Raw genomic sequence first — 25,980 nt, 5'->3', positions numbered from 1 at the left:
GCTGAAACAAGGATTTAGGAGCCCAAGCTGGCTGATAGTGAATCTCACAGTAGATCTCAAGTGTTAGTGCTGACTCATTAAGACAAACACATTTATTTGCTTAATATAGACAATACATGGCACTAGGCTGGGGAGAATTTAATTAAACTCTGAAAGACAGGTCTTAGGTGTTATTGCAATCTCATTTTAAGATAATAGATTATGTAAAATACTTAATTACACTGTTAATTTCTTAATTAGTTTGCTTCAGTGGCTTTGTTTGTAACCTGATTTTGAAATGAACTAAATTTAGAAGATACCTTTCCATAGGGCAGCTTCAGGCAGTTCTGATCCAAAAAGGAGAGCCTTGAAGAAGGCCATGCAGGTGGCTGCTGACAGTCTTTGTCCAGGTACAACCACTGCTGTCTTTATCTGTCAGTGGGAGCCAACTGAGTCACCTAGAGACAATTCTGAGGACCTGGACAAAGCTGAGTGTCTGGGGAGAGTTTACTACCTGGAGAGACCTCAGGAGCTGAAGCAGTGCTAACAAGGACCATGTAAAGGGAGCTGTAGAGGTGCCACATCTGTATTCCCCTGCAGTCTGACTGTGTGATAGTGGAAACATAGACAAGGGAGGAGCTGCTGGATCTTTGCCCAAGGGCAATTACAGTTCCTACCAGAGTGACCCATTGAAAAGCTTCTGAGATATAAACATCATCCTCTACGTATGGCACTAAACACCTCTTACATTTAAGTGGACTAAGCTCCTGTGAGGAGTCCTGTGTCTGGACTTTCTCTGCTGTCAGCTGAACTCTTTCCTGTAGCTTTTACTGTGACTTATTAAAATAAGACACAGTTTTGAAGACCACCCTCCACAGGCATCTTTAACTCCTAACTGTTGTCAGAGCACAGCTGAAATACTTAGAATCTAAACAGAAAAGTGGTGGTTTGGGGTTTTTTTTTGTTTTGTTTCTTTTCCCCTACCCTGCAGTAAAGGCTTGCTGGATACAAATTGACATAAAGCTTGGTAAAGGAACCTGTAGCTGAATTCCTTGGAGTTCAATCTGTCTTTTTGCACACTTGACTCCAGTCAAAACCAGAAAGAGCATTTAAATCATTACCAAGTCGTTTCCCCCAAGCTGCTTACAAAGCAGAAGTTACCCTATTGCAGTATTTCAGAGCATCCCACTAACTCATTTGAACAGAAACCTCTTTTTTTATGATTATGTGACTTAATGCCTTGCCTTTTTTTTTTGGTTCCACACTCCAAAAGCTTTTTAAGTGTTTAATGCCACCACATGTCTGACTAGTATTAGTGTCCTGATGTCCATGGCATTTTCAGTACTTCTTTGTATTCTTTACTCAGGTTCAGCTGGAGATGTGTCAATATTGGTTCCAGGAATAACATTGGCTCCTATGCCATCCACAAGAGAATCCCACCGATCAAAATCCTTCTTAAGACCTATAGGATGGGGGAAAAGAAAACCAAGTGGCCATGAGTTAAGTAACCAGCTTTTTGTAAAACTACACTGAATAATGAAATCAATTCAGCAAAGTAGGGAAGGAAAAATGTTTTAAGGAGGAAAAATAATACTCCAGATTTTCTGTACCAGAACAAAATGTCAGTGATTTTTCTCTGAGTTTCCAAGATTACAAAATCCTCTAGAAGAAGTCTGACTTATTTTTTCCACTGACACACTCATTTTGATCTTGTTTTAAACGGAATGGTTATATAAAAAACTTCACAGGAATGAAATATTAGTCAATGTCATACTTTGCTGTAAACAGACACTTACTCAGATGTTTCTGGAGGAAGGCTAATGAAGCATGATTGCTGATATCAATAGCTTCGTTTGGATCTATTTCTCCTTTTAATTTGAAAAATCTTGCAATGATTCCTCCACTCACAAAGGTGAAATCGGGAAAGCTCTGATGTACTGACCCCCTGCAAAGAGAAAAATTATCAACAGGCTTGTAAGACTACATTAAATTGCCTGATTAAAAGATGCATAGACTTCAGTCAAATGTCTTGTGCCGTCTTTAAGAGAAGATAAAGCAGGTTAATCTCACAAGCAAGATTAGCAGGAAATTCTGCCCTAACCACAGAAGGGAGGAAGGTTTGTACATACTTGCTGTAAGTCACTGTAACAGCAATAAAGAGTTGGCTTAGCAAAGCATCAAAATCAAGTTGTCTCCCTGCTCAGTGGTGCAGGGTAGAGCTATCCCTCCCCTGACTGCAGAACTGCCCCCAGAAGGCTGTTTCAAGTGTTCAAATGCAGGTGATGCACAAGGCTCAGCACAAAGCTTGTGCCCCAGGGCAGGAATGCCTTGGAGTGTCTTAAACTTGGGGTTTCTGACTGCTTTGAGAGGTCTCTGTCCCTGCTGTAGGGGATGTATGGCTAATTTAAACATACAGTGAAAACCTGGGCCATGAGGACAGTCAGTCATAGTACCATTTAGGCTGGAAAAGACCCTGAAGATTATTTAATCCAACCATTAACCCAGCACTGCCATTCCAGCTCTAAACTGTATCCTTCAGTGGGATATGATTTCAGAGCCATATCCCATATCTACATGTCTTTTAAACACCTTCAGGGATGATGACTCCCCAGCTTCCCTAAACAGCCTGGTCCAATGCCTAACAATAGTTTAAATGAAGAAATATTTCCTAATATCCAATCTGAACTGCCCCTGGTATGACTTGAGCACATTTTTTCTTGTTCCCTGGGAGAAGAGCCTGACCCCCCGCACCTGGTTCCACCCTCCTGTCAAGGAGTTGTAGAGAGGAGGTCCCCCTGAGCCTCCTTTTTCCCCAGCTCCCACAGCTCCTCCTCCTCCGACTTGTGCTCTAGGGACTGTCTGTCTGTCTGCAGTTACCTGTAACTGCACAGCTCCAACAAGAGCTTCAACCACAGATGGAAATGATGGCTCCTGAGCACTTACTTGATAGTGATCATTTTCTTGTTTGTATCATTGGAGATGAGCTTCTTAATCTTTAAGATGTTCTCAGCCCACTGGAATTTTTCAGAGTTGATAAAAAGCAGCGGTTGCTGGATGCTGTTTTGGTAAATGTCATCACCTACAGGAAGCATCCATACATCGAGGGCAATGCCACACCTGCCAAAAACATCTGGATATTGGCACAGAAGCAGAAAGCTTGGAAGTTCTGGGCACTCTTTGAGTTGCAAGAGACATAGGAAAGAGAAAGTCTCTCTGATACTGAACAGGTAAATTAATCGTTTTGTTTCATAATTATCTCTACTCTGGGGGAAGAGAATTAGTCCAATCTTGCCATATGTTGGTCTCCACTGCCAGGTGCAGCTGGACTGCAAGGTCCCACAGTATCATGGTATTAATAAGATGCAGCCGTTATGTTCCACCACATCCCCACACTTGGAAAAAGCATGGCTGGAGAAAGCAAGACATACCAACACTCTTCTTCAGGAGCCAATTAGCAGTTGGGGGATCCTAGGTAAAGTGCCCTGCTCCAGACCTCTCAAGTGCCAAATGTCTCTGGCCTTGTTTTGCATACTTACCTAAATCTTATTTCTTTGCTGAGACTTTCAATAACTGTAGCACCACCAAAAGAGTGTCCCATCACAGCTATTCTGCTAGTATCAACAGAATCCTGTCAAAAAAATCCAGGTGCTGTAAGAGACTTTTTTTCCCAAACTTACTTTTTTAAAGGGAGTAATTTTTTTAGGCATTAGATCCTACTGAAGTAGGAAGAGCATCATTTCAGCTCTGTTACTCTCTATCCAGCTTTGGATGACCTAAGAATATTTTCAGAGATCTACACAGTGATCTTCAGAATACTTTACATGAACCAGTTTAGAAATGGAAGGGGGAAATCAGAAGCATTATTAGGTGTTTAAAAAAATGCAGGTGGCACCTTCCACTCACCTTTAGGCTGTTCCAGTCAAAGTCTGAATGTAGTACATTCGTTACTTCCTCTCCTGAATTGATTTTAAGAATGAGGTTGAGAGCTTTGATACACTCCTGTGCTCTTTGCTGCACCTGGGGAGAAAGAGACGTTGGGGCAGAGCAGTGGAAGGAATCATCAGACAATTGCCAGGCTTGACAGCTTCTTGGACACAAGACTCTGATAGTTTTCCCTCACTATTCTGAATTGCAGAATTGAGCCATCTGATGAACAACAACATCGGTTTCTGGTGGTGTAAAGAGCTGAAGCTGTTGTGTAGAACCTCTGCACACAGAGGCATTTATCCCTGTAACATGTACCAAAGGCCTTCAACTCCTTCATCCTGTCACTGCTTAAGAAAAGGGGTTGTTAGGATGTGCAAAGGCTTAAGTTGCAAAACTCCAAGGAAGGCTGACTTACTGATGCTTCTCAGGCTCACTTGGATGAGCAAATGTCATTCTGTCACTTGCCCCATCGCACAATAGCCTTGAAACTGTCTTTAGACTGGATAAAACAAACTAAGAAAAAGTGAAGCCCATCCCATTTTTTATATATACTCATCGTTGAAAACTGTAGTGAAGCTGTTGCAAAAAAAGGTTTTCATTGTTCCATAAAAACTGTTTTTAACTGGTATGTCAGTAAAAGAAAACTTCAAGAAAAACCAAGGAATAGTAGTGATCCTGGGAACCACAGTGTGTAGGCAGCCAACAAGGTGTCTGTGCATCACTGAATTTCAAATAAATCCCAATCTCCTGACTTCTCTACTTGTGAAATTTGCAGACAACAGCTTCTGGAGGTTATTTCCAAGCTCATGCATTACACATTGACACTCATGGGTAGGACATTCTACTCATCCAGGAAATGACTCTTGTACTATTGTCTGTATGGCCCAGGGAGATAAAGAGAAGCACCTCCCTGGCTGAGCTTTCATTAGCTCAAAAAACCACTCCCATATTTTAAAGGTCAAGTGTATGCTTGGAAGAGCTTGTCAGTATGGCCACATTACATCCAGCTTGGATACTGCTTATAATAAATTGGAAGTCTGCACTGTTTACATTGCTAAAAAACACCTTCAAGTGCGGTAAGGACTATAAAGCAAACATCCCACTCAGAGCAGCCATGATTCATCATTCCATGGAACAGTAAACGAAAGCTCATGCAAGCCTAAGGCCACACAAACACTTGAGCTCAACTCTGTGTCACTTTTAGGCTGGGCTGAACAGTAAAAGTGTAAGAGAAGTGTAAGAGAAGAAACAAGAAAGTTGAGTGTAACCAGAAGAGAAACAGATGATGCTCAGGTCAAGAGTGCATCGTCAAGAAAAAGCTTTGTTGAGGGAGCAGCTTATGCTCTGAAGAAAGCTATTGTTAGCTGTTCCACCATCAGGGGCACAGGACTCGATCCATTTTTACATCTCCCTGAGCCATGGCAGAAGACTGCTCCCCTGGCCAAAGGGAGACTCTGCTAGCCCTAAAGACAGCACTCCAGCCACACTTCCCAGAGCACAGAGCCAGCCCAGGCACCTGCTTATGGCGCAAGCAACGCTCCTCCTCTCCAGTTTTCAGTTTCCTGTAGTAGATCCACTCCTTCTCCATGTTAGGCATAGACTCTTCCTGTGATTCAGAAACGGACCTTCTTTTACAATAATATGTGGCTGAAGCAGATTCATCTCTGTAATATCAAGAGGAGGTTATTTCTGGGTGTGCATTCCATTTGGTTTGAGATGAAGTCAGCAAAAGTTTTAGATTTCACTCATCTGAAGAGATCCAGCTATCAACCAATGCTGCTGCAATTGCAACCCAGTGTACACAGACTTTCTAAATAATGCAATGACCCCACCAAAACTCCCACCTCCTCTATATTCTTCACCTACTTTATATTCTAACAATAAGAGTGAGACAAATAGCATATCTGAAGAATGACAAATTATATCTACCCCAAGACTTTTCATTCTAGGGCTTATCTAAACAAAAGTCCCTTTGTTTGGAGAAAAATTGAGCCATGGGCAGTGTGGGCAGGGCTGAAAAAGAGATGTTAGTTTTTCTTTTTTAAAAATCCGGAAGTTCTTCTTTAGAATAAGTAACCTTCTGTTCAATGTGAAAAAAGTTGCTTTCCATCAGAACTCCAAAATGTGCAACACACTCACCTGTGTTCCACAGCAGCCACTATAAAGCCCTGAGAAGCCATCTCTATGCAAATAGCAGAATAGATTGTCCTGCAATAAAAACCACACTCTGGTGAGATGTCATTCTTTCAGTTCCATTGCTCTTTAAATGCTGACCACACTAGGAATGCACTAGTCTCCACTCGATATTTCTTCTCTTTGAATTTGCTACCCAGCAGAGTAAGATTTCATATGCCAGGCACCAAAGCCTGTTCACAAAACCTTGGTACTGTCTGTTCAGAAAGGAAAATGCCACTGCTTTTTAATAAGTATCACACACAGCACTTTGCATCTTTGAAGAGCTGTCCAAAAATCAACCAGCTGATCTTCACATCTTCACATCCTCATGGGCTGGTAAATATCTTCACCTCCAACATACAAAGGGAAAACACAAATGGATTTCAGAGCAACCTGGTCTAGAGGAAAGCACCCTTGCCCACAGCAGAGATGATCTTCAAAGGCCCCTTCCAGCCCAGGCTGTTCTATTATTTTGTGACAAACCATACACCAACCCTGCTGTTGTTTCAGTGGGGCCATAATGACACACGACAGCCTGGTCTTCAAATCTGTTGCAGCTCCACAAGGATCTCACCCCCCCCTGCTGAAAATCTGTTCAGAACCACACTTGGAGACTGCTGTCTCCATAGACAACAAAACCAGTTTGTCAATAAACTGCAAAATTACCGAAAAGCTCCAAGTCCATGGGAAAAAACAAGAAGTGGGTATTTTTCTCCTGGCTTAAAAGCAGCATTTGACTTTGCAGGACAGGTCACTGAACCTAAATAAAAATGGAAGTGTACATCATTATTACTGGAATGAGAGAAAGCATTTGTTCCTGTGGGAGAGATCTACAGCTGACCACTGGTATCAGAGCAATCACCTAAAGATAAGGTACCAAGACTCATCTTTAAAATAGAAGATAAATATGAATCTGATTCTGAAAATAATTTCTACTTGGCAAAAGATACTTCTCCTCCTCCCATCCACAGCCTGGCACAAAGTCTATATATCTCTTAAATCTTCATAGTCAGGCATCCAGGTCTTGCTGATATTCAGACCTTAGGAGCTCTCTGACTTTTATATCTTTGCACATTTCCTTGTGGGATTTAAATCACAACATACAGGTACAGCTGACCTAGAGCAAACAGCCCAGACACTCCTATCCACAGCAGGCAGGGACTGCCTGAGAGCTGGGGTCACATTCAGCAGCCTCACTACACAAACCCATCCCACAAAAACACACTTCTTTATTAAAAACTCTTCTTCAGCCCTGCAGCAGTAACACCCTGCTCATGGAGCATGGAGGCAGCAACAGACAAGGAATAAAACCAGAACAAGTCTTACCAACATAGTAATGGAAAAGCCTTTCTCCTACAACACGGTACATATTAAGGAAGTCAGAGAGTCCCTGATAGTATTCTTTGTCTGGAATCCATCGTGCTTCTTCGATATCTGTGGCATCATATGCTGGATAATACAGGCGCAAAAAGCTTCCCTGGGATTAGAAAAAATTAAAAAAAAAAAAAAAAAAAGAATATTGGTATTTATTCATATATGGCAGAGAAAATGGGAAAATGGAAGATTAAAACATTTATAGAAAAGGTTTCGGTTGCAAGAATGTAGTTAAAGAGAATTATGAGAATCTCATGAGAAAATTATTATCATATACAGAATTTGATGCCAATCCTATATCACAATCTTCCTGTGCCTACAATGAATTTAAAGTAACATGAGATACACATCATCACAGGTGGAGATACACATCACCTTCTCTAGGTTAGCTTAGGGTTTATTAGAAATGCTTCATTTAATTAAGTTAATTATTACAAACACTCACTACCTATTTGCTCGATCCAGCATCTTGCTGGATCTTTTCTTCCATTTTCTTCACTGGGAATGGTTTGATGATGTGTTTTGCTAAGTTTTGTAGGGCTGACTGTTAAAGGGGTGACTGAAGATGACCTCAGAGCTAGAGCATCTCTCCAAGCATGACAGGCTGAGAGAGCTGGGGGCCATTCAGCCTGGAGAAAATAAAGCTCTCTAATGTGCCTGTAGTGGTGCTGCCTAAACTGAGCAGAGGTTGTCAGCAAAGCTCTCGGGCAGCTGCACAGCAAGGGACAACAATACATTGCTCTTCCTCCTCATCAAGATGTTCACAAGTCTCTTGTGGTCCATCTTTCTAAACACAACTTTGTTAGCCTGTGTTTCATCTGACTCTGTTTCTTACCACCAGTTCAAATCTCTTACTGTCTTGCACTCCAGATATCCCAAGAAAGCACCCAAGCTTTCCACACTCAGAGGGACCTTCCATACCCCCTTGTCAGTCTTTTTCCTTCACAGACAGAAGCAATGTACCAATGCTCACCACAAGCAGACTTCCCAGCAGATGAACTGTGTGCAATTTGCATTTTTATTTCCTGGTTTGCAAGGGAATTTGCAACACCCCATTCAAATTGACTGTCTTGCTTCAGCTGTACTTTTGGTTTAGCAAGTTACAATCGGGGCCAAAATAAACATGAGCCTGATTTCTTGAACACTAATTTATCAGTTTACCAAAAGTTTGTTTAATGAAGCTTGTTTCTATTCACTTATCAAACTTAAATCAACCTTTGACACAGAGACCATTATGGAAAAACTTTCCTCCACATTGGTAGTGATATTAACTTGATCCCAGAACAGTCCCTGTGAACCTTCCCAATGACTAAGTGATTACTAGAAAGGGGAAGAGGTTCATTACTTATGCCTGAGAGAACTACAGTTGTTCATAAAGCTTATGTAAAAAAACCCACATGCAAAGAGAAACTCATCACTTCTCTGTGCTGATATAGAGTAAGCTCAGTAAAGGAAAACATATGAACCATTACAAACTGATCACAAGTTCCACTACATCGGGCTACTCTGCAGAGTAAAACCACAGTGTAAATGCAGGTGTATTCTCTCAAAGGCAAGAGGATTTGAAATGGAAGCTCACAAGGAAGCTCATTATTTGTCTGGTTACTCTCCCTAACAGTAAGTATTGTGGCTTCTCACTGTGATGACCTCTTGCCAAACTGATATCCTGTTCATCTTCAGAGAGATAAAATCTCAAGAAGACATCTCATCTTTTACCCAGCAGCTGAAACACTGCATAGGCTCATCTCCCAACCCTGCCAAATCCTGTTGGGATCTTTGCGATGAGAACAGAGAGACTGTGTGTGGAGTCTCCTCAGGAGCCCAGCGCAGGAGGGAGCAGTGGGGTGGGTGGGAAGAACCCCCTGGGTCCCAGGAGGACACAGTTTCTCTGCAGTATCTTGTGTAGGAGAGTCAGAAAGCCAAGGACATTAGAAGAGGGAGGAACTGGCCATGGGAAAGGCTTGCAGGTCACATCCATCTGGTAAACGCCCAGTACACATCCTACACCAGGATGGAGAGGATAGAAAGCTCAGCTGTGAGTGTCAGCATGGACCACAAAAGCAAGACCGTCTGCTTTAAAACTGCAGCCAGTTGTTTCACTAATACTGTGGCTTAAATCCAAAGGAGAAAGAGTCGAGAGCTTTACCTCAACTGCATTTTCTGTCATCAGGTCTGTACATCCAACCGAGTGTGGTCCCTTTCCTTCAGGGATCCTGTAAAACTTCTCAGTGCTGCTGGTGCTCCACATTTCCATTGGTGCCTTCACTGACAAACCTGGGGAAAAACACAAAGCAAATCAAGAGACCACCATGGCCTCTATGACCAGACCACCCACACTAAAAAAAATCCAGCACGCTGAAAATCTAGAATTAGGAAAATCAAGATTGAGCCAATACAGAAATCTGCTCGTGAGAAACAAAGAAATCCCGAATTGTCAATCTGACCTGTTCTACTGGGGATTTTCCTTGTTGTATCCTGAATCCCAAGGAGCAGACAGCACCGTGCACTTACAGAAAAGTGGGATGAAACCTTTGGCTGGTGAGGCCGCGGCGGCACTCGGGAGATCTGCGGCGCTACGAACCGCACAGAGAGAGGATTCTGCTGCTCCTCAAGGAAAACCGGCCTGTGCATCAAGGGGAGTGGGATGTCACGGAGAAACACAACGCCGCTGCCATTTTTCCAGCAGGAATGACGAATCCCGGGCTCGACCCCTGGCGAGACAAGGTCGGGCTGCCCGTGCCGGAGCGGGTATCGGGACGATGTGGCCGTACCTGGGGTGACCCCTCCGCGCCGGGCTGGCCCCGGCGATGCGCAGAGCGCGGGGGGAAGCAGCCGCATCCCGGGCTGGGCTCTATTTGCCGCCTTCTCCTTGGGGAAGGAGACACGGAGCCATCCTTCTCTCGGTACTCCGCTGCCCGGCCGGGCTCCCCCGGGGCGGGCCTGCCAATGAAGCACTCCCGGGGCGGGGCTCCCGGTGCGATGTCACGGCTGCTCCTCCCCGGAAAAACCGCGGGGCCGGCGGCCGCTCCGCCCCGGAAAGGTCCCTCTGAGGCAGCGGTGCGGCGCATCCCGGTCCCGCGAAGATGGTGCGGAAACTGAAGTACCACGAGCAGAAGCTGCTGCGGCAGCTGGACCTGGTGAACTGGGAGGCGTCGGGCGGGAACTTGGCGGAGGTGCGGGCGCTGCGGCGGTACCGAGTGGGCCGGCGGGAGGACTACGTGCAGTACAAGGCGCTGGCCCGGGCCGTGCGCAACCTGGCCCGGAAGCTCCGTGACCTGGGCCCGGCCAGCGCCGCCTTCCGCGCCCGCTGCGCCGCCGCGCTGCTGGAGAAGCTGCACGGGCTGGGGCTGGTGAAGAGCCGACAGTCGCTGGCCGTCTGCGAGAGCCTCTCGGCCGCCGCCTTCTGCCGCCGGCGCCTGCCCTGCCTGCTGGTGAAGCTGCGCATGGCGCAGAACCTGCGCCACGCCGTCACCTTCGTGGAGCAGGGGCACGTCCGCGTGGGACCCGAGGTGGTGACTGACCCCGCGCTCCTCGTGCCCCGCGCCGTCGAGGACTTCATCACCTGGGTGGACGCGTCACGCCTGCGGCAGAAGGTACTCGACTACAACCAGGAGCGCGACGACTTCGACCTGGCTGCCTAGGGCTGCTGCCCTGCCTCACAGGACACGCACACCGATAAGATCACGGCGGTGCCACCACGGGATATTCACACAGAAGGAAACTCTGCTTCCAGTGTCGTATTGACCTGCTCCTGGCTCCCTTTTGCAGCTAATGGTTCCATTCATCCATGCAGAGGAACTACCTTTACACATCCACTGCTTTGAGAATACATCCAGTGGCCCAGCTCCATCATCATCCCTGGCATTCCCAGCTTCACTGTCAGCCCAGCAGCTCAGCTCCATCACCATCCTCAACATGCCCACCTCCATCGTCATTCCTGGCATGCTGTCCTGGTTTAGGGCAAATTTTCCTTCTCCCCGACTTTGCTCTCAGATCTAGTTTTAAAGATGCAGAACTTATTTCTGGGCTAAAGAGACAGATGGGGATACCAGCATGATAAAGTCACCCCAGGACACACGCTCAGCTCCATCATCATCCCCAGCATGCCCAGCTCCCTCATCCTTAAAAGTGCATCTCCATCATCCTTACATCCCATTAAGCAAAAGTGCTTGGAAAAGTTTCTGCACAGTCGCAGGAGAGGATTTAGGTCAGACTTGAGTGCTTGGCAGCTTAATAGCAGCTGCTGGAAGGGGTTTTAAGCCAAGCCAAGTGGCTGTTTTAAGACTGAGTTTAGCTGCTTCGCTGCTTTTTTTCCAAGAGGTTGTCCTGGTTCCTCCTTCAGCTGTTGAATGCACATGAATCAGAGTCACTTCTGGAAGGGTTTTCCCTTGATATCAAGGAACAAGGAGGGAATGCGGGGATTTCTGAGGGTCAGCAGTAAACAAGAAAGGCCAAATACCGTGTTTCTGGAACTGTTAAAAGTTTTAGTCAAAAACGGAATTAAAAACAAAAAACTTTTTTGTCATGTGAAGTTAGAAAGGGAAGTTTGATGTTTTGAGTTGTGTCTTTCTTGTGTGGGGTTCCAGATGACCACTAGGCATCATATACGGACCAGGATCTAACTGGGGAGGTGTTGGAGCAAAAGCTGATCTAACCATAACTGCAGATTTGGGAGAACTTTTGCATTTAGCATATTAGCCAAGGGCCGTTGGGAACTTTGTTCTCTTTTGATAAAAAAAGCAGTAAGATAAAAATAAAACTGTTGGGTTTTTTTAGTTCATGAAGAAATGTGTGGACTGCTTTATGATATAATTTCTCTGAGTTTGTTCTGATTTTTAAGCCCTGTTTGCCACCTTTCAGAACTTTTTGTAATTTAAGTTTTTATGTAACTTACGTAAGTCTGGTTTTATTTTATTAGCTAGAAGGCTATTATTGAGTTGTAACATGTTTATCCTAGGAATGCTCTCTTTTCCTTACCCAGGGCTATGAAAGGATTTGGCAGTAGGTTTAGGAGCAGAGCTGTGACTGTCCATTCCAAAGCCAAAGAGCTGGAGTGCAAAGCTGTCCAAAGCTCTGGATGTGGATGCCTTAGTGTGGCTTTTTTGAACAGAAAAAGTGTTCCGGTGAGGTATGTTTTGGAGGTATTGCATGCCCACAATCTGTCACCAAATACTATGTCATGTTTTTATAAGGCAAACAGAATGTTTACATTTCTTCCCAATCTCATAAGCCAGCTGTATTAAGCAGAAGAATTACTAAAGCAATAATAGATATTAAGAAAAGGACACTAAACAGGTGGATAAACCGTTTGCCTACTACTGCTGTTTGTACTTGAATTTATTTCAGTAATCATAACCTCAACAACATATTAACCTTTTTCTTAGAGTGTGCATCTTGCTTATGGTAAGAAATGCAAATTGGAAAAAAGTTTCACACCTAAAGCTTTTTAAATACCTTCCCAGCTTCCCTTTCCTCTAGAACAATGCCATTACTTCTTGGGAAATTTAGAAGGTGCTTTATTCAGGTGCAGGTTAAAACAGTGCTTCTGCTGTGCTTTACTCTTTTGGGGAAATTTAATTGACAGCACAGTGACTGTGCAGGGCATTTTACTACTGAGATGCTAACTCCTGCTCTGCCCAGTGTGTCCAGCCCTTGGAGGAAGTGCAGAAAAGGAAATATCAAACATCCAGCCTGTCAGCGTCTGCAGTTTACATCATCAGCCCATTCCTTTTGTACGAAACAACTTTTTATCATTCATCTGTGCACCTTCAGCATCTGTAGCAGAAGCAAAATAACCCTGTAGACTGTTAAGCAGTGGAAATTCATTTCCCTAGAAATATGTGGGATAACAGCATCCATCACCCCTGCTTTCCTCCTGTGATACTGGAAATCAAATTCTTATGTTCTCTGAAGAATCAGGCTGTGTGTTTATATGTCTGTGTGTTTTAAGTCTGGAACTTCTTTACTGTGCTGGTTGTACAGTAGCTGAGACCTGAGATGAGTGTCCTGCTCCTCAATTTTTAGCAGCTGGCATACTCGCACATCCCTGACCAGAGCTGGGTTGGTTTCAAGTACAGTAAACAGGTAAAATGGAAGTTCCAGCAGCACAGCCACATTCCTGCTGGTGATTACAACCAGGGAAATGATTGCTTCCTCATGTTCCACAGGGCTTTTGCCTTTAGTTCCCGGGTTTGGGTTTGTTTTCCAGAGCTGACATGCTGTGGCTGCTGCTGGGTGCTTCCCACAGCAGTTCTGGAGCCAGGGATTGAAAGGGCACAGGAAGTAGCTCCGACAGCCTTTCCCAACACTTGGATAAACATGGAGGCTTTTGTTAAATTCCAAGGCTGATCCAATGTCAGTATAAATTGGCACAGCTTCCGTGGGCCTGTGTGAACTGGCACGAGGATACGATCCAACATTGCCCATTTTTGGGCCAGGTCCTTCAAACTCTTCCCTCCAGTGCTCTGGGGATTTGCAGCAGGAGAACTTAGGCATGTGAGAGTAACAGGATGGGGTCCTGGGTGTCACTGTGCTTCCTCCCTGTACCTTCTGAAGTGGGCTTGATGTTCCTCAGGTGCCCCAACATCTCCATGTGTCTTGTGGGAAGTTGCTGCTGCAGGACAGAGGATGGTGGTGCTGGTGATGGGGCAAACTCACACCATGCCTCACAAAAATTGGCCACTGCCACCTCCATATGTGCCTGTCCCAGGAGCTGGGAGGTGCAGGGGTACCAGCTTCTCCAGAAGGGGAGAACGGGGCTGCAAAAGCCATTGGCAAACAGCGAGCTGTTTCTAGGCAGGAGCTCTCACTTGGATAGTGGGCAGCAGGAAAGGAGGTTTTACCAGGGCCTTTGGTTTTAGGTTTGAGGGGGTTATTTTTTTTCTCTGTTTTTTTTTTTTTCCCTTTTATTTTTTCTCTTTTTTTTTTTTTTTTTTTTCTCCTGACCTTGGCTTTTCCTTTATTTGAAGGCTGCCAAAGCAGAGAAGCTGAGGCTGAGGAATGTGGGGGAGCTGAAGGAAGGAGTTCTTCACACTGACGCCTTTTGTACTGCAGTGTGTAAAAGGCCAAGGCTATCACTGAAATGCAAATGTGTGGCTTTTCACTGATCTAAGCTCCATTTTTTTTCCCAGTAAACAAGCATGCTGCAAGTTTTAAAGGCTGCTTCCATCCAACAGTTTGCTGTGGCTTAGTGCTGACCTCAGTCAATCACTGACATCACATCACCATGAGCCTTGGGGCTGAGGAAGGATGATACATCCCCTTCTCAAGATGGGAAATGGAGACTGAGAGAAACAAAGGTGGAATTGAGCAATTCCCACATTTTTGGGTGATGGTCCTATATTCCAGGCTAGGCCAGGGCCTCCTAGCCTTGCTGAAGGGCACTTCCCCATGCTCATCTCTGCAGCACTCCCCAGTAAGAAACCTCATAGCAGATGGAAGTGTCACTGTCCCCTTTTTGAGCTCTGAATAATGTTTTATATACATCCCCTGACAGATCTGACCCTGGAGATTGAACCAAAGAGCCATTTCTCATCACCAGGGCATGGGATCACCTTAGTCCCTATCCCAGAAGCCAAAACATTTCAATATTCACTGGGTCTGGGGGATTACTATCTTAAGAGTCATATCAACATTTATGTGAGAGCCCCAGCTTTTGTCCCTGCTTTTAAATACACCATTTTAGGCAGGGAAGCATCTTTTCTGACCCACTGCTTGCTGGTTTGGGCTTGCAGCAGAACTTTGTAGTGGGAAATCTGCCTGCTGGAAACCATCCCCTCTCACTTCTCTGCAAGCACAACAGTCTCTTCCTCCCTTGTATCAGCTGATTTTGAAGAGAGAAAGTATTTCACTCCCAGCAGGCAGAGAAAGGGGAGGCCATCCATTAATGAGAGATGGAAATCTGAGCATGTCCCATTCCTCCTGGAGCTGCTGTTAGGGGATCCCATATGTCCCCAGTAGGGTGTCACCACAGTTTGATCCCACATGTCCCCAGCAGTAAATCACCACAGTTTCTGGGCTGCTGTGAACACGTCAGTGGGGTTGCTGAGTGCAAGCCCAGGCAGCACCACCACCCCTGATCCCTACCCAGAAGAGCCACCACCTGCAGCTCCTGGAGAAGCTGGGATGGCTGTGTCACAGGGTAAAGTACAAGTGGGCTGTCCCAGAGGGTCCGTGTGGCTGACATGGCAGTCCTTGACTTGTCCCTTGTACCTGAGCTTGAAACACACCAGGGGAGCCACCACCTTCTCTCCGCACCAGCTCCAAGAGCAGCTGGGCGCAGGGTCCCATGCACATATGGGGATGCTGGGTTTCGAGAAGGTGAATGCCGTGCTGGAAGAGCACTCAAACCTCCTACACCTTGTCCCTCTCAGCTTCCGAGAAGACTATAGGTGGGAAAGGAACGCTGGAAGTCACCCAATCCAAACCCCTGCTCAAAGCAGGGCTCACATGGGGCTGCCTCAGGTCTGCATGTCTCAGTGCTGGACACCTGAAGCACAGTTTATTCGCCCTCGCTGTGAATTAGATTTTCCTCTTCCGTCTAGTCGGAGTTTTCCCGGCTGCAGCCTGGGACTGCTGCGTCCCATCCCCGCGCTGGACACAGCCGTGTCGGAAGGTGGGTTACATTTCCCTGCATGCTGTCCACACACGGACAGGCGAAGGGACATGTCCCCCGTTACCCAGAGTGAATCCCACCCTTCCGCAGGGACGCACAGGGATTTGGGGTCGGATAAGGGGCTGGAAGGAAGGAAGGAAGGAAGGAAGGAAGGAAGGAAGGAAGGAAGGAAGGAAGGAAGGAAGGAAGGAAGGAAGGAAGGAAGGAAGGAAGGAAGGAAGGAAGGAAGGAAGGAAGGAAGGAAGGAAGGAAGGAAGGAAGGAAGGAAGGAAGGAAGGAAGGAAGGAAGGAAGGAAGGAAGGAAGGAAGGAAGGAAGGAAGGAAGGAAGGAAGGAAGGAAGGAAGGAAGGAAGGAAGGAAGGAAGGAAGGAAGGAAGGAAGGAAGGAAGGAAGGAAGGAAGGAAGGAAGGAAGGAAGGAAGGAAGGAAGGAAGGAAGGAAGGAAGGAAGGAAGGAAGGAAGGAAGGAAGGAAGGAAGGAAGGAAGGAAGGAAGGAAGGAAGGAAGGAAGGAAGGAAGGAAGGAAGGAAGGAAGGAAGGAAGGAAGGAAGGAAGGAAGGAAGGAAGGAAGGAAGGAAGGAAGGAAGGAAGGAAGGAAGGAAGGAAGGAAGGAAGGAAGGAAGGAAGGAAGGAAGGAAGGAAGGAAGGAAGGAAGGAAGGAAGGAAGGAAGGAAGGAAGGAAGGAAGGAAGGAAGGAAGGAAGGAAGGAAGGAAGGAAGGAAGGAAGGAAGGAAGGAAGGAAGGAAGGAAGGAAGGAAGGAAGGAAGGAAGGAAGGAAGGAAGGAAGGAAGGAAGGAAGGAAGGAAGGAAGGAAGGAAGGAAGGAAGGAAGGAAGGAAGGAAGGAAGGAAGGAAGGAAGGAAGGAAGGAAGGAAGGAAGGAAGGAAGGAAGGAAGGAAGGAAGGAAGGAAGGAAGGAAGGAAGGAAGGAAGGAAGGAAGGAAGGAAGGAAGGAAGGAAGGAAGGAAGGAAGGAAGGAAGGAAGGAAGGAAGGAAGGAAGGAAGGAAGGAAGGAAGGAAGGAAGGAAGGAAGGAAGGAAGGAAAGAAGCCGAGGAGCGCGATCCCTCGAGGGCTGGGGACTGGGAGTGGGAGCAGTGAAGCTGCGTGAAGTGCTGCTCAGAAATTACTCAACTTAAAATTCCCCTCACGTCACCATTGCTCCTCCCGTGCTCCCCCCAGATCCTTTTTTTGCTCTTTGCAGGCCTTCACGTACCTGTCGTGCGGTGTCCTGGCTGCCCCCTGCTCCCGTCCCGCTGTGCAGAGGAGCAGGATGCCCCCGCTGGCCACCCACGGCCCTCCACAGCCGGGCGAGCAGCGGCGGCTCCCTCAGGAGGCCGCCTCTGCCGCAGGCACAACGACTGCCGGGCTCTCCCCGAAGGGGAGGGACCAAACTTTGCCTTTGTTTTCAGCTGAGACAATCTTTCTGGGAGAAATCTTCCCTGGGCCTGGAAAACAAGTTTCTGGCATGGAGCCATGCCCGACACAGCCTGCGCCACCCAGCGGAGCCCGCGGCCGCCGAGGTGCTGGGCCGTGCCGCGGTACGGCAGGGACAGGGTCGTGTGTGGGCTCCTTGTCTGTCAGGTCTGATCTCCCGGCTGGGGCTGGGTCAAGCAGCAGGAGCCCCACGAGGAAATTCCCCCGGATGATTGCAACACCCCGCGGAGGAGGTGCAATGCCTGTGGCCGGGTGAGCAGCGGGGGGATGGTGCTTTGGCTCAAGGTTGTGCTGTAAAAATACATATCTTTTCCTCTGTTCTTATGAGAAGGGGGTTAACCACAGTCTAGGGAGGCAGATCCCCCTCTTGGGTACGACATCTGGGGTGGCTGAAGGGGGATTTAGCACAAGTCCCTACTTGTGGGGCAGATCTGTGCTTACTCCGCTTTGCATAGTCCTGGCGTTTGCCCCCTCAGTAACGCTGAATTCAGGGAATTCACCTGAAAAACAGTAATAAAAGATTAATTTAGCACCAGTAATGAAAGATTAATTTTGTGAGAGATCAACAGCTGTGAAATGCCCCTATGAGTTTCGAGGCAGCAGGGGAGGAGGGGAGGTAGAATTTGGCTTGGTTTAAATTGCTTGGACTGTCCCCTTGGAGAGCTGCTGAGCTCCTGCCTTGGGATCAGCAGCTTCCCTTCCCTTTGGGTGTGGGTATGAGCTGAAGCTGGAAAAGAATAAGAAACTTGTATGAAAAGGTCCAAGTTTTTTTTTTTTCCTATACTTTTGTCCAGCCCTCATTTCAGTGATGGGCTGGATGCATTAAAGTTTGGCATTTTCAGGATAGATTTGGTGCTGTTGAAATGTGTTGGAGAACAAGTCAGAAGATCTCTTTTTAATCTAAAGGAACAGATTCTTTAAGGTTAGTGAGAGACAATGAGGAGGAGGAAGCAGTACACAGGTGGTTAGAGTAACAAAGATCTCATGATACTTCTTTGGCTGATTAGGGGCTCCAAAATTTAATTTTCTTTTTAATATATTCAGATTTTCCCAGATGTGCAGGAGTCAAACTCAGTAGAAGACAAATATGGGTCTTTCTTTTGCATCTTATCTACACACTCCCACCCAGGTGTGAAACAGGCTATGATTCTTAGTTTAAGACCATTTGTCCTTGCCCTATCATCTGCTTTTATAAGCTTAATTATTATTATCCCTTTTTATAATTTTTACCAAAGAACATAAGAGGATGCTTGCATAGATGTTTCAGTCACTGCAATAAAATGCTACCAGTAAGAGACCTGCAGCACTGGCAAGGGAGGAGCCAGTTCCCATGGTTAGTGAGCACAACAAACCCATGGCAAATGTTCAATGTGGCTTTAGCTACAAGTCCTTTATATAAAGGACTGCACTTTGCTGCAGATTTCTGTGTCTACAGACCAAAAGTCACCATCACTTTGTGATCACTGGTTTGAAGATATTTTTTTTTCCCTGTAATTCCTTTTCCCTTATTTTTGGAAAAATCTTGGTTTCTCACGGTGCCTGTCTCATTTTTAATCCAGGTGCTTCTTGACCTGTTAAAGCTGCTGAGAGGAGCCGATACATCAGTGAACACCCACGGAATGACCATCCCTCTGTTACCAGGTGCCTTCCTGCAGAGTGCAGCATGACAGAGCTGCACGAAGCCGTGGCTGTGGGTGACTATGACCTGGTGAAAAAGATTTTGAAGGCAGGGCGCTGCGACCCAAACCAGAAGGATGTTGACTGGCATGACAGGACCCCCCTGCACTGGGCTGCTGCCAAAGGTAAGGGCAGCCCCAGCTCTGCTACCTCTGTGAATGGACATCATAAAAGGTGATGCTGATCACCTGTGATTGTATCTAGGCTGGCAAAATCTCAGCTTGTATTTGGTAATTTTGTCCCTAATGAGCAAAAAAAGGTTAAATATCCATTTCAATGGGAACTTTGCCTACGAAATAGTTTATGGGACTGCTGTTGAAGTGATTTTTAGCTTTTTTTTTTCCATCACACAACAATTTGCAATTTACATGATGTGCACATAGGGAATGGCTGCTTTTCCCCCCTTACTTTTCTAAGAGATGAGTCCATGAGTTTATTTCTCATGTACACCTGTGGGAAAGAGCAGGAAATCAAACCCACTGTATTTACACCAGGTATTTATCAAACTCAATAGAACAAAATAATAACTGTGTTTTTACATTGCTTTTTATATCCCACCTGCTTGAATGAAGAATGCAGGACCAGAGCTGTTTGCAACTCCCATTTGGTCCTTCAGCTTCAGAAGGGTCTGGTAAACTCAAATATCCCTTTGCAGCCCAAAAAAGAGATGATGCAACAATAAATAATGTATAATTGTACATAGCGTAAAATGGGAAACTGGACCTCTACTTCTCTGTGCTACAGTATTTATTGGGATCTCATGTCATTACATCTGTCTTTGCTCAGAAATCAAGTGTGTGATTTCCTGATTTACATTTAAGACCATGTTTTCCTTTTGTCTTAATGGATTATTAGGCATTTAAACATCAGCAAAGGGGACTGAGCTACTTAACAAAAATGATGGTGAGAAGCTGACAGAGCCTAGATGTGATTTGGAATACTAGATGTGATTTGGAATAGTCTAGCTCAGTCAAGGCAGTGTGAAGTGGTGTAGAAATAACTTTTTTTTTCTTTCTTTAAGCAATTCCACTGGTTAGAAAAATGTGAAGGTGAATGAAAAAGCCGTAGTTTCTCTACCTGCTATCCAAAAACCCTTTGTTTTAGTAAAACTGTTCACAGATTTTCCCTTTCTTAATGTTTAAATTTTATTTTGCAATTGAACTAAAAACCAAAATGAAGCAATGCAATAGCCAATTGGTCAATGACTAATTGAGATGTGCTGTTCAGAAGTTAGAAAGCTTTTTAATTTGGTTGTTTTTGTTGTAAATTTCTTCTGGAAACAGTCTAGTTTGGGAGAAAATAACCAGCATTTTCTATTCAGTATCATTGATATGATCAAATAGTCACGTGGGTGAAATCTGCGTCTGAGGGAATGATGATCAGCTGTGTGTGACTGCCTTCTGCATCCTGAAGATATAAATTCTAAAGCATCTTCTCTCCTGGTTTTGCTGCGCGTTGCCAGGGCGGTCGGACCTGGTCAGGCTCCTGGTGGATCACGGTGCCCGGCACTGCCTGCGGAGCGATGTGGGCTGGACCGCGGCTCACTTCGCTGCCGAGGCGGGGAAGCTGCGGGTGCTCCGCGCCCTCCACTCCCTGCACGCTGCTATGGATGCCGCCGACCTCTTCGGAGACACTCCGCGGAGGCTCGCGGAGATCTACGGACACCGAGAGTGCTCCAAATTCTTGGAAAAGTGAGTCGTGGTGGCAGGTCCCGCTGCGGCTGCAGTGAAAATTAACCTCACTGCTCCACAGAGGACCAGAACACACACAGTGTGTTACTTATCTTCCCACCCAAAACCTGCTAAAGCCCTGACACACCAGCTGTAGTGGATGAGCAAACACGGGCCTGTCACGGGGAAGCTGTGAGAAGACATTCTTTTATTCCCCTGCCTCCTGCGGTTTCCCTTGGTATGTTTTCAAAATCGTTACCACTTCATGACATCATTGTTTTTGTAAGGATGTTGCAGAGCCGTTATTAAGCAACAGAAATGAAAGCAACAACTGACAAGTGTTAACCCCTTACAGTGGTGAATAGCAAATACACGGGTCGAGATGTTTAGGAACAGCCCTCAGCAGCTGTGTGTGTCTGTGTATGTATATATATTTATATGTATATCATTTGGCTTTTCTTATAGTAAAAAAAATAACCACCCTATTTTTTACATAATCACTGTAAATTAGACCACTTAATAGGATAGTCACATAGTACTTCCAAATTTTGGGAAAATCTGTGTTGTCTTAATTGCTTACAGTTAGCACTGTGGCAGCACCTGCCATAAGAAATATGCTTTTTAATGATTCCCAATTACCATTCCTGTTTTTCAGCTGTTGACTCAGCTCATGGGTATTTTCATCCTTGCAATGGTGTTTCCCTGGATCAGGATGCTTTATTGCAGAGGTTTGAGCTGTGTCCCTTCCTTCATCTCTCTAAATGAGTGGGACAGATCACCAGAGGCCAGCAAGTTTGTTCAGTGCAAGCCACAGTCCTAACACAGCTTTACTTAAAGACACTGCCTGTGAAAGATATATGTGCCAGACCCTGGAGTGCTGAGAGCTCCCAAAAGTGTTTTCTCCCTGGGTTTTTCTGTGACTTTACAGTCCCATCATCATTCTTCACTGGCATCTCTTTTACCACTTCCACATTCGCAAGACTGCTTTGGTACCATGTATATCCCATCTTTTTTTAAATAAGCATTTATCCAACTCAAAGTCTCCAGTTTGCCGGTGCAGCACATGAGCTACCAAGTTTGAAATCAGGCACAGTGACAGGCAAATATCTGAGGAGGCCAGTGCCTTACAAATGCCACTTTTCATTAATCCATATAAACTTTTCTATAAGTACTGCTCTCCTTCTGCTGTACTTCTTCAGCTTGGTTCCTGCTGAAATGCCCCATGCCCACCTTTTATCTTGACACATCTGAGTCCTTCCATAGGAAAAGACAACCAAACTGTGCAAAAATCCCCTGTACAGAGCCCAGAAAACTTTGTAGGGGAGGCACAAGCTCTGGTTTCCAAGCTCTGGCTGTTGGAAGCTGCTGATAGCTTTGCATTTTACCTGCCCACCCAACACAGAATCATAGAATGGTTGGAAGGGACCTTAAGCTCATCTCATTCCAACCCCTTACCATGGACAGGGACCCCTTCCACTAGATCAGATTGCTCAAAGCCCTTTCCAATGTGATGGAACTGAACACTGCCAGAATGGGACATCCAGACCATTTTAGAGCTAAAGTCTTTTTGGTTTTGGAACTGACATGCTGTAATCTCCCACTATTTGTCACTTTTCTTCCACACAGGTATATCAGCTCTTCTTACTCTCAGACCTTCAGTTTAAAGGCATTTAGGCAACCAGCAGCGGATAATGAAGCTTTGCAAATTAGATTTTTTTACTACCTAGCTAGTGTCTAGGTAGTAAAGCTCAGGTCTGCCAGACCTTTGAGAATGGGACATTGTCTTCCAGTAGAGATTCTCTTTATACTCTTCTCAGCTCTTGGCATATTTAGTTTCTATATCAGAACGGGTAAATATTACCTAACCTAGAGGGTGAAAGTCTGCAGACTTCTGCCCCTGGATGAATAATTTTGTAGTAATTACTTGCCTAGTCTATGCTGGTTTTTTGCACTAATCTCACCAGTAATTCCTGCCAAGTCTGTAGCATTTGCTGTGCCCTGGATGTGCTCCAGAGCCATGGGAGTGAGCTGACAGCAGGGGTAGGAGAATTGCCTGGATGATGCCGAAGGGCAATGCTTGTGGCAGGCAGAGGCGCCTGGGAGAATGATTGACAGGTTGGTTGACAGAATGATTGACATCCTGGTCTGAGACACCTTAGCAACAGCCTGTGGTGACTCAGGTCAGCTGATGGAGGGCTTTCTGAGATGAATGACTGATTTAAGGTGGAAAACTTGTCTTTCAGAACCACATGCTGGCCTGACTCACCCCACAGCTGCATGGCTCAGCATGGCTGGGAGATCTAATGACTAGGAAGATGCTTCAAATGTCCAGTCTAGAACATTTTATAATATGCACAAAGCCTGTACAATCACCTCATGGACATAACCCAGCCTGTGGGCAGCCAAGAGTTTATCACTGAGGCTCAGGAATACTTTTTAAAACCAGCCACTCTAATTTATGACCACAGTGAATGCTTTCACGCTCATACACTGGCCTCACATCCGCAAACTTGGAGTAAACTAGGAAGAATGGTTGTCGCTTGCAGTGTAATTTCGATTACTGTCTGCTCCTTTAGATGTTCAGAAGGTCCCAGAGGTGATGTCCAGGGTCAGGCAGTGCCAAAGGGTACAGGGCAGTACTGTGTGTGCTGCAGACAGGGAATTAAGAGTGTGCTTGCACAAAATGCTGCTCAGCACAGAGCAGCCCTGCCCTCCACTCAGCGGTGTGTGTGGGATATAAATATGAGGAACATTTTGTTACACACCATCCCTGTCAGTTTTGGATATTTGCCTGTCATGCAAAAAGAGAGGAAAGGCAATTTTTAAAACCAGCTGAGGATCTGCACCAACTTCAGGGTTGATGTGCATATCTATACAGGCCTATGAGCATTCAAATCCCTCCTGAATCCAAATTCAGCCCCCTCTACCACCACATGACCTTTGCATGCTGTTTGTTGGTCCCCAGGTGTTGCCAGCTGCCTGAACATCCTGCTTGCCTGGGCTGGGCCACTTAATTGTGCTGAGGACTGCATCCACGTGGAAATATTACATGTATCAACATGGAAATATTATTAACATGCAAATATTAGGAATATTCCACTGCTGAGTATCAGTGCCACTCACTGAGGTTTGCATGAACATGCAAAAGTTAGGAAACAGCTGCTTTCAAAACAGCTGCTTCTGAATAGCAAATGCATATTTTGCATTAGATTTAGCTTGCATGAGAAGGGCTTTACTCTTGATGCTATGAGACCTGCCAAGACTGGCACGGAAACCCTCAGCTGTGTCTGCTGCCAACCTCTCTGCAAAGTGCCAGCTGTGGAAACTGTACCAAAGGGTCCTGCTGTCTAAGACCAGGGCATATATATGCTCATGTATAAATAAACAAACAAACAAATAAATAAATAAATAAATGTTTATATTTAAAAGTTTATAGAAAAAGGTTTCTTGCCCTTGGGAGCAGACACTTAATAGAAGACAATAGGGTAGTTCAGTTGGAAGGGACCTACTGCTAGTCCTATGGCCTGACCACTTCAGGACTGACCAGAATTTAGAGCATCTTATGAAGGGCATTTTCCAAATGCCTCTTAAACACCAGCAGCCATGGATCATCAACCACCACTCTCAAACACAGGCTTTGTGGAGACCTTAGAGCACCTTTCAGTACCTGAAGAGAGCCTACAAGACAGCTGGAGAGGGACTTTGGACAAGGGCATGGACAAGGGGGAATGGCCTGGGTAGGAAGGATTAGGTGTATTAGGAATAAATTCTTGACTGTGAGGGTGGTGAGGCCCTGGCACAGGTTGCCCAGAGAAGCTGTGGCTGCCCCATCCCTGCAAGTGTTCAAGACCAAGCTGGACAGGGCTTGGAGCAACCAGGTCTAGGGGAAGGTGTCCCCATCCATGGCAGAAGGTATGGAATGAGATAATGTCTAAGGTCCCTTCCAACCCAAAGCATTCTGTGATTCTATGACATAAAAAGCCCATGTGACGAGATCCATCAATATGGAGCTGCTGGCTTTGCTCTGTGCTGTCAGTTAGAACAGCATTGCACTCATGTGACAGAAATGCTCTATTACAGAAAAAAAGGATTTTTCCTGATATTGGATGGTGTTTCTGACAGATTTCTGAATCCTGAGTGTCTACAAAATCAGAGCCCTGCAGGAGGAGGAAAGGGTTTGTCTTCTCTTGGGCAAGATTTACACATGGAATGCCCCCTGCTGGGGCCCAGGGGGCTCCCTGGGAGGGGAGGTTGGGCATGCTGGGCACACTGTGGTGTTTTCTCAGGTGTTGGTGGAATCGGGGTTTTGACCAGACCAAGACACAAGCCCTGACCCTGTAGATGGGCCCCTGTGAATAGAGATGTGTGTGTGATGTGCTCACTCTCCATTTCTCTCTCAGAGCAGAGATGGAGAGCAGGAACTACCGCAGGAAAGCTGCACTGAGAAAAATCCCCTTAGACCAGAGAGATGATGACTGGGAACTCAAGAAAGAAGAGCTTAAGAAAAATCCACCATGTTTTTGGGAGAAGTGTACGGCCTCTATTCTAAAGAAAAACGTGAAAAAAAAGGGGAAGCAGTAGTGTGCCCTGCCTGTTTGGTGCCTCTGAGTGCTTGTAATGCAGAGCAAAGGCACTGGCAGACCTCAGGTGGATCTGCAATGTGATATTTGGGTGAATGGAAGAAGCTGAAGGCTACAAGAGTGCATCCTTAGAGACAAATTGTAAACAATCTCCTTAAGAGCTAGAAGTGCTTCCGCCCCTATGTGTGTTTCTATGTATCTGATCTCAAAAATAAAAACAATTGAAGAATAAGTTTAAGTATACTAATACTCTAAATCACTGCAATGGCAGCAGTTACCCATATTGTTAGAGAAAAATTAGTCCTCATGCTACCTGATTCACAAAAGCATTTTGGACTGTGGTTCTGCTTGCTCGGCTGATGTCTGTGTGGCCTTTGCTTCTTTGCTTCTGTCACTGAGTCAACCAGGAGACTCCAGATGGACTTGCAGCCTCTGGTGATTCCTGTCTCTTTTCTTGGAAGTGGGATGTAGTTGCTTATTCTGGATGAAGCTGAGATATTAATGTTGAGCTTTCACTGGATACATGGGTCCAACAGCCTGAATCTTCTATTCC

The 25,980-nt window shown here is 45.7% G+C and overlaps 3 protein-coding genes across 4 annotated transcripts; 2 read left to right on the top strand and 1 right to left on the bottom strand.

Annotated features, from left to right (window-relative positions):
• Window positions 1-61: 61 nt before the first annotated feature.
• On the bottom strand, window positions 62-10,388 carry PLA2G7 (phospholipase A2 group VII). Of its 2 annotated transcripts, none has more exons than XM_053939723.1 (11): window positions 9,900-10,388; window positions 9,602-9,729; window positions 7,408-7,558; window positions 6,748-6,841; window positions 6,046-6,114; window positions 5,423-5,570; window positions 3,883-3,996; window positions 3,516-3,607; window positions 2,923-3,096; window positions 1,776-1,924; window positions 62-1,441 (listed from the first exon to the last, which is right to left on the bottom strand). In XM_053939723.1, exons 1-11 carry the CDS (start codon window positions 10,291-10,293, stop codon window positions 1,338-1,340), a joined length of 1,617 nt encoding a protein of 538 aa, XP_053795698.1. In that variant the 5' UTR covers window positions 10,294-10,388; the 3' UTR covers window positions 62-1,337. The 2 variants fall into 2 exon arrangements, with proteins under 2 accessions (XP_053795698.1, XP_053795699.1); XM_053939724.1 differs by having other exon boundaries at window positions 10,227-10,388.
• Window positions 10,389-10,462: 74 nt separating this feature from the next.
• Window positions 10,463-12,823, top strand: IMP3 (IMP U3 small nucleolar ribonucleoprotein 3). Its single transcript, XM_053939727.1, has one exon. It carries the CDS (start codon window positions 10,539-10,541, stop codon window positions 11,094-11,096), a length of 558 nt encoding a protein of 185 aa, XP_053795702.1. The 5' UTR covers window positions 10,463-10,538; the 3' UTR covers window positions 11,097-12,823.
• Window positions 12,824-15,720: 2,897 nt separating this feature from the next.
• Window positions 15,721-25,975, top strand: ANKRD66 (ankyrin repeat domain 66). The gene is made up of 5 exons (XM_053939725.1): window positions 15,721-16,069; window positions 17,268-17,752; window positions 19,142-19,302; window positions 20,640-20,868; window positions 25,248-25,975. Exons 2-5 carry the CDS (start codon window positions 17,337-17,339, stop codon window positions 25,426-25,428), a joined length of 987 nt encoding a protein of 328 aa, XP_053795700.1. The 5' UTR covers window positions 15,721-16,069; window positions 17,268-17,336; the 3' UTR covers window positions 25,429-25,975.
• The last annotated feature ends 5 nt before the right edge of the window (window positions 25,976-25,980 follow it).

The sequence above is a fragment of the Vidua chalybeata genome, chromosome 3 (assembly GCF_026979565.1).
Source record: "Vidua chalybeata isolate OUT-0048 chromosome 3, bVidCha1 merged haplotype, whole genome shotgun sequence".
In the NCBI taxonomy this organism is placed as follows: Eukaryota; Metazoa; Chordata; class Aves; order Passeriformes; family Viduidae; genus Vidua; species Vidua chalybeata.
This window is presented reverse-complemented; position numbering and strand designations above follow the sequence as displayed.